Source organism: Oncorhynchus tshawytscha, linkage group LG04, assembly GCF_018296145.1.
Source record: "Oncorhynchus tshawytscha isolate Ot180627B linkage group LG04, Otsh_v2.0, whole genome shotgun sequence".
NCBI lineage: Eukaryota > Metazoa > Chordata > Actinopteri > Salmoniformes > Salmonidae > Oncorhynchus > Oncorhynchus tshawytscha.
This window is the reverse complement of record NC_056432.1, coordinates 68362091-68373509: the sequence shown is the minus strand read 5'-3', so window position 1 is coordinate 68373509 and position 11419 is coordinate 68362091. Positions and strand designations below refer to the sequence as shown.

At 42.0% G+C, this 11419-nt stretch overlaps 1 protein-coding gene across 1 annotated transcript in view; it reads left to right on the top strand.

The window, feature by feature from the left end:
- The first annotated feature begins 4961 nt into the window (after positions 1-4961).
- Positions 4962-11419, top strand: part of LOC112249282 (potassium voltage-gated channel subfamily C member 1-like) — a 40296-nt gene continuing 33838 nt past the window's right edge. Inside the window, exon 1 of the mRNA XM_042321117.1 lies at positions 4962-6021. Coding sequence (XP_042177051.1) covers positions 5485-6021 — 537 coding nt within the window. The 5' untranslated portion in view covers positions 4962-5484. The remainder of the gene's footprint in view (positions 6022-11419) is intronic.

Genomic DNA, 11419 nt, shown 5'->3' with positions numbered 1-11419 from the left:
TCTTGCATAGCAGTATTCCAGCATACAATAGGCCTAGGCTACTTTAAAATACAGTATGTTACAAAGACACAATGACAACAAAGATCATAAGTAATGTAGTAATACAAGCTTAGATTTGGGGATAGAGTTAGGCAGTCACACTAGCTCATAGTCATTTATAAAGGACTATTTGGTTATATTGAAATAACAGTTGAACAGCAGTGAATCTTCCAGATGGTGCTTTATGCTGTCCGTGTATTGCTGTTTTGTGTCCACTGGGTGTCAGCGCTGTATTATATCTTCATTTTAATGGATGGATATTTTCTGATATTTTTTGCTGTACTTTTCATGAATCATGTATGAAGAGGATAGCTGGGCATACTATATGCAACACTCTTCAAGTTGTGTGTTTGTGGGTCATAGTTGCGTCCTTAATGGTCCTGGGGATATGATAATGACTGCTCCATCAATCAGTAGTCATTTCAAAGGCTGACCAGGGATCATCAACTAGATTAAACTGCAGGACGATTTTTTGTTGTTGTTGAGTGGTTGGTTGGGGGGCCTGAACATAATTTGCAGACTGCAAATTTCCCGCAAGAAGCTCAAACAGATATAATATTTGACTAAAACATAATAATTTCAAACCTCGGTTACATTTGTCTGTATATAATCACTCAAACTGGACAGTTTTAACTGGATCTCTTCATTCAAAGACTCAATCATGAACACTCTTACTGACAGTTGTGGCTGCTTTGTGTGATGTATTGTTGTCTCTACCTTCTTGCCCTTTGTGCTGTTGTCTGTGCCTAATAATGTTTGTACCCTGTTTTGTGCTGCTGCCATGTTGTGTTGCTGCCATGTTGTGTTGCTACCATGTTGTGTTGCTACCCCACTGTGTTGTCATGTGTTGCTGCCATGCTGTGTTGTTGTCTTAGGTCTCTATTTATATAGTGTTGTGTTGTCTCTCTTGTTGTGATGTGTGTTTTGTCATATATTTTAATTGAATGTATTTTTAATCCCAACCCCCCGTGCCCCCAGCAGGAGGCCTTTTGCCAGGCCGTCATTGTAACTGACTTGCCTAGTTAAATAAAAAATATATATCTGTACTCTGACTAAATGTTATACCAGACCAATTTACACAAGTGAATGGTTCACACAGGGACATAAAAAGACTAAGGAACATTTCACTTCCACTAATGAAAGGATGGAATGAAAATCTGTTGGGTTTTGAAAAATTAGCATAAACGTTTGTGGTCTATTTGTCAAAGATTCCCTCCATCCAAATGAGTCATCCACAATTAAACTTCCCCAATGAATCACAGAGTCAAAGGCATTTCAGGGGATTTACACAACTTCACAATGATTAACGGGCCTCTTTTAGTAAAACAAAAAATGGCAGAATTCAATCAAGTTCTTTGGAGCCAAAAAAACTACTGAAAAATAGGGGTGTATGTATGAGACTATGGAGGGACGACATCAAGGTATTCCAATCTAAACAACGCCTGAAATGTGATCTGTAGCCAAAAATGAAGAGGATAGCTGGGCATACTATATACAACACTCTTCAAGTTGTGTGTTTGTGGGTCATAGTTGCGTCCTTAATGGTCCTGGGGATATGATAATGACTTCTCCATCAATCAGTAGTCATTTCAAAGGCTGACCAGGGATCATCAACTAGATTAAACTGCATGGCAATTTTTTTGTTGTTGAGGGGTTGGTTGGGGGGCCTGAACATAATTTGCAGACTGCAAATTTCCCGCAAGAAGCTCAAACATATATAATATTTGACTAAAACATAATATTTTCAAACCTCGGCTACATTTGTTTGTATACAATCAAGTGTCTCTCTGTTATGCATGGGAATACTTGGGAACAGAACTCCACAAATTGAAATCACTTGGAGATGATTTTCTGGTGTTTTTACAGTCTTTTTATGTCCAAAAATAAAAATACAATTGTTGTTGTTGTAGCTCAGAAAATTTGGTGGGCCAAATAAAACCAACAGTGGGCCAAATTTGGCTTGCGGGCTTTCAGTTGGGGAACCCTTTCCTAGACAATAGATGAGACCAGTCTAAGATCTGATTACTGATCTGGAGTATCCTAATGTTGGTAAGGTTATGGATGCTGTCTGTAAGCTAATAAACTCATATGGTCTTGAAAGCTGTTTTAACACGTGATTGAATGGGCACAATTAAAATGACCCGTAATAGCTTTTGTTTCAACTCACAAGAGGCCACAAGAGGGCAGTGTCTGTACTGCACAATAAACATACTTCTCTCCACATAAGTACTTTTTCCACATAAGTATACTATGTATACGTACCAACAGTACAGGCTGGTGGTTGTGGTGTAATGGTGTGGGGAATATTTTCCTGCACACGTTAGGTCCCTTGATACCAATTGAGCAATGTTTCCAGGCCCCAAATAATTCAGGCTGTTCTGGAGGCAAACGGGGGTCCGACCCGGTACTAGATGGGTGTACCTAAAAAAACTGGCCACTAACTGTATATGAGTATACAATTTATATGTATACTATGTATAAGTAGGTTATATATACAGTACCAGTCAAAGGTTTGGACACACCTACTCATTCAAGGGTTTTTCTTTATTTTTTACTATTTTCTACATTGTAGAATAATAGTGCAGACATCAAGGCATGAGGAATGTGGAATGCTTTTCCAACAGTCTTGAAGGAGTTCCCACATATGCTGAGCACTTGTTGGCTGCTTTTCTTTCACTCTGCGGTCCAACTCAACCCAAACCATCTCAATTGGGGTGAGGTCAGGTGTCGGCCAGGTCATCCGATGCAGCACTCCAAAACTCTCCTTGGTCAAATAGCCCTTACACAGCCTGGAGTTGTGTTGGGAAATTCCTGTTGTCCTGTTGAAAAACAAAGGATAGTCCCACTAAACACAAACCAGATGGGATGGTGAATCGCTGCAGAATGCTGTGGTAGCCATGCTAGTCAAGTGTGCCTTGAATTATAAATAAATCCCTGACAGTGTCACCAGAAAAGCACCCCCACAACATCACACCTCCCCTCCATGCTTCATGGTGGGAACCACACATGCAAAGATCATCCGTTCACCTACTCTGCATCTCACACAGCGATTGAAAAAAAAGAAAGATTTTCACCGGTCTAATGTCCATTGCTCGTATTTCTTGGCCCAAGCAAGTCTCTTCTTATTATTGGTGTCATTTACTATTGGTTTCTTTGCAGCAATTCGACCATGAAGGCCTGATTCACGCAGTCTCCTTTGAACAGCTGATGTTGAGATGTGTCTGTTACTTGAACTCTGTGAAGCTATTACAGTTGAAGTCGGAAGTTTATTTAAACCTTAGTCAAATACATTTCAACTCAGTTTTTCACAATTCCTGACATTTAATCCTTGTAAAAATTACCTTTATTAGGTCAGTTAGGATCACCACTTTATTTTACAAATGTGAAATGTCAGAATAATAGTAGAGAGAATTATTTATTTCAGCTTTTATTTCTTTCATCACATTCCCAGTGGGTCAGAAGTTTACATATACTCAATTAGTATTTGCCTTTAAAATGTTTAACTTGGGTCAAACATTTCAGGTAGCCTTCCACAAGCTTCCCACAATAAGTGGGCCCATTCCTCCTGACAGAGCTGGTGTAACTGAGTCAGGTTTGTAGGCCTCTTTGCTCGCACACACTTTTTTCAGTTCAGCCCACAAATGTTCAATAGGATTGAGGTCAGAGCTTTGTGATGGCCACTCCAATACCTTGACTTTGTTGTCCTTAAGCCATTTTGCCACAACTTTGGAAATATGCTTGGGGTCATTGTCCATTTGGAAGACCCACTTGTGACCAAGCTTTAACTTCCTGACTGATGTCTTGAGATGTTGTTTCAATATATCTACATAATTTTTCTTCCTCATGACGCCATCTATTTTGTGAAGTGCACCTGTCCCTCCTGCAGCAAAGCACCCCCACAACATGATGCTTCCACCCCCGTGCTTCACGGTTGGGATGGTGTTCTTCAGCTTGCAAGCCTCCCCCTTTTTCCTCCAAACATAATGATGGTCATTATGGCCAAAAAGTTATATTTTTGTTTCATCAGACCAGAGGACATTTCTCCAAAAAGTATGATCTTTGTCCCCATGTGCAGTTGCAAACCGTAGCCTGGCTTTTTTATGGCGCAGTGGCTTCTTCCTTGCTGAGCAACCTTTCAGGTTATGTTGATATAGGACTCGTTTTACTGTGGATATAGATACTTTTGTACTTGTTTCCTCCAGCATCTTCACAAGGTCCTTTGCTGTTGTTCTGGGATTGATTGGCACTTTTCACACCAAAGTACGTTCATCTCTAGGAGACAGAACGTGTCTCCTTCCTGAGCGGTATGACGGCTGCGTGGTTCCGTGGTGTTTATACTTGCATACTATTGTTTGTACAGATGAACGTGGTACCGTCAGGCGTTAGGAAACTTTTCCCAAGGATGAACCAGACTTCTGGAGGTCTACAATATTTGTGGAAGCCCAAATGTGACCTGTCCATGGTGCTGACAGAGCCAAAACAGCTTTCCCAGACACACCCCTCATCAATTTAGGTGCATGCACCTGTGCATCCTTTCCAACCAATTAATGTTATTTAATGTACTTTACAAAACCATGACAAGGAGTCTGTGCAACCCTGCCTCATGGTATACAGCATATACTGCAGGCTCTCTCCTCATTCTCCTGTGAACATAATTTTAAAGAGAACACATTAAGTTGCAATGGCACTCATTCAAGGATCTGTGTTTTAGGCATATAGGAATTCAGGAGCATTATCGAACACAGAACATGTAAAGTAATTGTCAAGGATCAATGTTGATATCCCTGTAGCAGTCCTGCTCAAGGAGGAAAATATAAAGAAAGACAAGGGATTAGGGAGTGCAAGAGTCTTGTCTTAAAGACAGTGGGAGGGGATGATGAAAGAGAGAGAGGAGAGGAGGATGGATGGAGTGTGAGGAGTGTGCGCTCAGAGAGACTGGTGCTGTCCGTTCAGCACCACAGCTCTCATCTTTCGTTGCATGCCACAAGGGCTGTACGCTTCCCCAATTAAAAGACGGCGTGGATTTGGAACTAGGTTTTCAGTATATGGAGTCATAGCCTACACACATATTTCATCAACGCTTTTCGGAGGGGTGTTCATCTTTGGTTTTGTGATGTAGCCTAACCATGAACATTTTGATTTTTTTCCATCCAAATTTCTGGGGCAGCCACAGGCTGCTTCTTGCTTTAGCCTACCTTGCAACTATATCAAACATCCGTTGAGGTATTGCTTTCTTTGGTATTATTAAAAGTTGGGATTTATCTGAAAGCTTGAGTGGAGCCTGTGCTTTTTTGCAAGCTGAATAAAAGAAGTCGGTAAGAAACCTGCCTTCTCTTTTCCTCTTTCAACCCGAGTTCATGTGTCGGCCAGATCTCACTGCGTTGCCTCGCACATGTTTTGCAATATAATGACTGGAACCTGCTCGAGACATGCCTAAGCGACGCAATGGGACAAGGCGACGAGAACGATCGTATTGTGATTAACGTGGGAGGTATCAGACACCAGACCTACCGTAGCACCCTTCGCACATTACCGGGCACCCGGTTAGCTTGGCTCGCCGAGCCAGATGCCCACAGTCACTTTGACTACGATCCCAAGATTGAAGAATTCTTCTTTGACCGGCACCCGGGTGTGTTTGCCCACATCCTCAATTACTATAGGACCGGGAAGTTGCACTGCCCTGCAGACGTTTGCGGCCCTTTGTACGAGGAGGAGTTGGCGTTCTGGGGTATTGATGAGACCGACGTGGAACCATGTTGTTGGATGACTTATCGGCAACATCGAGAGGCTGAGGAGGCATTGGATAGTTTTGGGGGTGGCCCCCCCGAGAATTCAGAGGAGGATGGGGATGAGGAAACGCTGGGAATGATCAATAGGTTGGCTCTTGATGGACCAGATGCCAAATCAGGGGGCCATTGGCGACGTTGGCAGCGGTTGCTTTGGGCACTTTTCGAGGATCCCTATTCTTCTAAATATGCAAGGGTAAGTAAGGGTTGGAATCAGTCATCTTGAGTCAATAAAAGTTTAGATAGGCCTACTACTAGCCTGAAAAAGCAATGCTTTACAATTTCTCTCTCTCTGTGCTCGCGCGCTCGCGCGCGCGCGTGTGTGTGTGTGTGTGTGTGAAGGAGAGACATTTGCTTTAACATAGTTCCTTTCACGCTCATCCAACGTTCACGCAAAAAGTTGGGTTCATAGTCACGTACTAATAAGGCTCGTGAATATTAATTAATTGTATTTGAAGCTTGAAGTGGAAATCTGAAGTTGGTACATACATTTTTTTACTTTTAAATGAATGACATATACCCGTTGATTATTGAATAATATAACATACCTGATTAGCTTAGTTCAACCTTCGTAGCCCATCATAACCCAAAATATAAGCTTGTTTGACTTCATTGTTAAACAGGTCAATTGTAAACAAACACTGTATTGCCTCTATAATGTTGATATCATGAATGGTCAGACCTTGCATCCATAGCCCTGTCTATTAATTTGAAAGAGGTTACATTACTCCAGCCACATCTCTCAGCTGTTTACCAGAACAGTGATGGGGTGGCGGCTTTGTTATTGTTTGAACTACAGATTTTCCATTTTTTATGTGTCCATCACCAGCACACAAACTATCGCTAAGTGATGATGCACTACGCTCACTCTCGACATGTGCATTCTGGACGTCTTGTCGCATTGCCTATGCAACATGCAGACCATGTGAGGTCTTATGAATTACCTCATGAGGACTAGATGAAAGAAAACTTATAATGAGAGTTTAATTGTTTAAATGCCCCTCACCGTTTTTAATGAGAACCAGGTTAGGTGTACACTGGGGGAGTTAATAAGACATGCACTTGTCTCTTTCCTAAGCTGGAACAGAATGGTGATCAACGAGATGAATATTTGTGACGTCAACAGTCCTACATATATTTGTCTTTCCACTAGATTTAGCTTATTCATTACATTGCCTGGTTGGAGCTCTCCTTGGTTCTGTAGGCTTTTAGCTGCATTTAAAACCTAATTATTAGCTTTGTCTAACCTTTCGGTCTCTTCTCCTTGCAATTCGACTTAGCTTTGAACAACAACACCTATCACACCTGGCATTCCCATTCCCAATGCCTTTTAGCTTCACTTGAAAACAATTCAAAAGTAGTCTCTTACTGACCCAATAGGATCCTGACCCACTGACCTGAGACAGCTGTGAGGAGATGCAGGGATCAGAAATCCATCCTCCCCTAGCTCAGCACAGGATACATGTTAGAGTATATAATCTTCAGAATGTATCTATAATCAACTGGTCAATCAATCAATATGCATTATGCAGCATATGTGTTATGTTTTGGTTAGTTATTGGTCCCCTTGCTGTTCCTCAGAGACTGAGCAGTTTGCAAATTACGCAAGTGCAAGCAATAGCCTCTGCTTTGGCTCTGTCAATTTCCATAAATGCTTAGATCAATGTATATAAGTGCATCTGCTTACTCGTTTACACTGGAGCATACTGGCTTGACTCCAGCTTTTGCACCTCTCAATTCTCCTGAGGGGCAGTGATTACAATAGTGCAGGGTTGAGTGACAGTATAGTCTACCCTCTCTCTTCCACTAGCCAAGTGTGTATTGTCTACACTCTGGTTCTCTCATATAGCCTCCTTCCCATTTTCTCACTCTCTTTACCTGTTTCTCATTCTCAGTCTCTCATTGTGACAGTACATCGTTGAGTTACTATGAATGACCATGTCCCGGTGCCTTAGCAACTGGAGATCAAATGGACCATAGAGACCATGCAGTGTACACAGACACACCATAGGGCCTTCACAGAACATTGTGAGTGCAAAACATGAAGCTACAGGTGTAGAATCTTAATTTGATCGCTTATGTTGCTGTGAATTTTCCTGCACCGCAGGAAATGCAGTTGAGCTTTGTGATTAACATAAATTCACTGAAAACCCACACTAACACATGGTTGTATTAACAGTATTGCACTTTTCATGTAGCCAAAATTTGGTCATCTATTAGCCTAACAGCCGATCAAGCAACATTATGGAGTAAACGTTTAAATCCTGTTGCAGCAAGATTGTTTTGTTGTGACAATCCTGCTGTACTGACCAATTATGTGAGATGAGCTAGCCAGGGAGTCGATTAGTTGTTTTTAAATCCTCATTAGGCCCAGTTTTGGTCAGCAGGGGCAAACGTAACACTGATCTCAGAGGAAAAACATGTTGACCGTCTGTCCTTATCTTTTGCTCCAGTAACTTTGGTTTCCTCCTATGTAAATAATATATATAGAAGGAAGAAAGGAAAGAGAGAGAATCAGATTTTTATATCCCCTTTGGAGTCTCTTTTGTTGGTGCCTGGTGACAGAAGAGGTGGCAAGAAGGACCTCATTATCACCTTTCTTAATAAACACCCAACCTCACCTCTGCCACCTCATACACCCTCCTGCCCTGCTGGCGGACATGCAACGCTTCCACTCTATATCCCACTTGACAAGCAGAATTATTACCGAGGTATTACAGTGGGGCAAAAAAAGTATTTAGTCAGCCACCAATTGTGCAAGTTCTCCCACTTAAAAAGATGAGAGAGGCCTGTAACTTTCATCATAGGTACATTTCAACTATGACAGACAAAATGAGGGAAAAAAATCCAGAAAATCACATTGTAGAATTTTAAAGGAATTTATTTGCAAATGATGGTGGAAAATAAGTATTTGGTCAATAACAAATGTTTATCTCAATACTTTGTTATATACCCTTTGTTGACAATGACAGAGGTCAAACGTTTTCTGTAAGTCTTCACAAGGTTTTCACACACAGTTGCTGGTATTTTGGCCCATTCCTCCATGCAGATCTCCTCTAGAGCTGTTTCTGGGCAACACGGACTTTCAACTCCCTCCAAAGATTTTCTATGGGGTTGAGATCTGGAGACTGGCTAGGCCACTCCAGGACCTTGAAATGCTTCTTACGAAGCCACTCCTTCGTTGCCCGGGCGGTGTGTTTGTGATCATTGTCATGCTGAAAGACCCAGCCACGTTTCATCTTCAATGCCCTTGCTGATGGAAGGAGGTTTTCACTCAAAATCTCACGATATATGGCCCCAATCATTCTTTCCTTTACAGGATCAGTCGTCCTGGTCCCTTTGCAGAAAAACAGCCCCAAAGCATGATGTTTCCACCCCCATGCTTCACAGTAGGTATGGTGTTCTTTGGATGCAACTCAGCATTCTTTGTCCTCCAAACATGACGAGTTGAGTTTTTACCAAAAAGTTATATTTTGGTTTCATCTGACCATATGACATTCTCCCAATCTTCTTCTGGATCATCCAAATGCTCTCATGCAAACTTTAGACGGGCCTGGACATGTACTGGCTTAAGCAGGGGGACACGTCTGGCACTGCAGGATTTGAGTCCCTGGCAGTGTAGTGTGTTACTGATGGTAGGCTTTCATTCACTAGGTCCCCCCGTGTGGTTCTGGGATTTTTGCTCACCGTTCTTGTGATCATTTTGACCCCACGGGGTGAGATCTTGCATGGAGCCCCAGATCGAGGGAGATTATCAGTGGTCTTGTATGTCTTCCATTTCCTAATAATTGCTCCCACAGTTGATTTCTTCAAACCAAGCTGCTTACCTATTGCAGATTCAGTCTTCCCAGCCTGGTGCAGGTCTACAATAGGTCTCCAATTTTGTTTCTGGTGTTCTTTGACAGATCTTTGGTCTTGGCCATATTGGAGTTTGGAGTGTGACTGTTTGAGGTTGTGGACAGGTGTCTTTTATACTGATAACAAGTTCAAACGGGTGCCATTAATACAGGTAACGAGTGGAGGACAGAGGAGCCTCTTAAAGAAGAAGTTACAGGTCTGTGAGAGCCAGAAATCTTGCTTGTTTGTAGGTGACCAAATACTTATTTTCCACCATAATTTGCAAATAAATTCATTAAAAATCCTACTATGTGATTTTCTGGATTGTTTTCCGCCATTTTGTCTGTCATAGTTGAAGTGTACCTATGATGAAAATTACAGGCCTCTCTCATATTTTTAAGTGGGAGAACTTGCACACTTGGTGGCTGACTAAATACTTTTTTGCCCCCTGTACATGGTGATTAATGCAGTGCCAGTATAGCGGCGATGTAAGTAAATGCAGTTACATACAGTACCTTTGTATGTGAAGCAGATGTAGTTTATATAACTAGATGTCTCTGCCACTACCAACCGTTCTTGTGGACAGATATTAGTGCAGTGGTACTCATGTTGCTTTCAGACATGGCTCACATACTCTCACATACTTCCAGTGAGCACTATATTAAATGAACCTGTCTTAAGTTTGGAAGGCAATCTGAGGGAATTTAGACTGACCATAATTCAGACACGTGGCTACAACTACTAGTCTTCCTACTTATGAAAGGGGACATTGAGGCATCCTGTGCCCTTGGACTTTTGATGACTTGGCCCTTACTGCCTGGATTTGCAAGAGGGCAAATAATTTAGATTAGTTTATTGATCAATCAAATTGCTGCTCATGTAAGGATGTAAATAAATACTTAAGTAAAACATGTGTTTAAGTGGTAAGGATGATGAGAAATAACTTTGTGCAGCTGGGAGAGAAGGAAGTGCATGACTGAATGCAGTTTGGTGGGGTTTTGGGACAGGTAGGGTAGATGTGGGTTTGTTCAGGTTAGAAGTGGAAGTGGGAGCTGCTGGATGGGAATGGGTAGGAGGTTTCTTTTCACTCAGCCATGGCTGTGGGTTGTAATGTATCACTCCACGTCACATAAGAAACACAGCAGTGAGTTTATGTGGAGGGAGAGGTTTGAAATCAATATCATGCTAGGCTTTTAAAGTGGACGTGTCAGCTTTAACGTGAGGAGCCTACTGACCATACAGACACCCAGCCAGCTATCACGACCTTCAGCTATCTGGGATGAAACTGCTCTTGAGTTTAGAAGGAGATCCATTCTACTTAAAAGTGCACCTACATGGAAAGTAGCTATACGTCTACGTAATCACCTTAGAGAGACAGTGTGGCTGGGACGGCAGCTTCTAACCACCACAGAGTGAGTAACAGATCCAGGCTGAACAGAAAAGAGCAAGGCTGGTTGCTCCTTAGATGGCTGGAGCGATTAACATTAATTAGTTGGGCACAGACCCTGGTAATTAATGGAGAGAGAGATGGAGGCATCCTATTACACAAAAGACATGCTGCATGGCTAACCTTGCAACACTTTAACAGGAAGTAATCTAGGTTTTAAGGAGATCCACACAGAGACTGGCTTGTCTGGAGGGCTGTGGCCGAAATAGATGGACATATTGCTTTATCAAACAACACCTGCTCTTAGTCTACCATGTGGTGTGCTGTAGTACATTGAGGTTCATATGTGTAACTGTATGAACACATTATG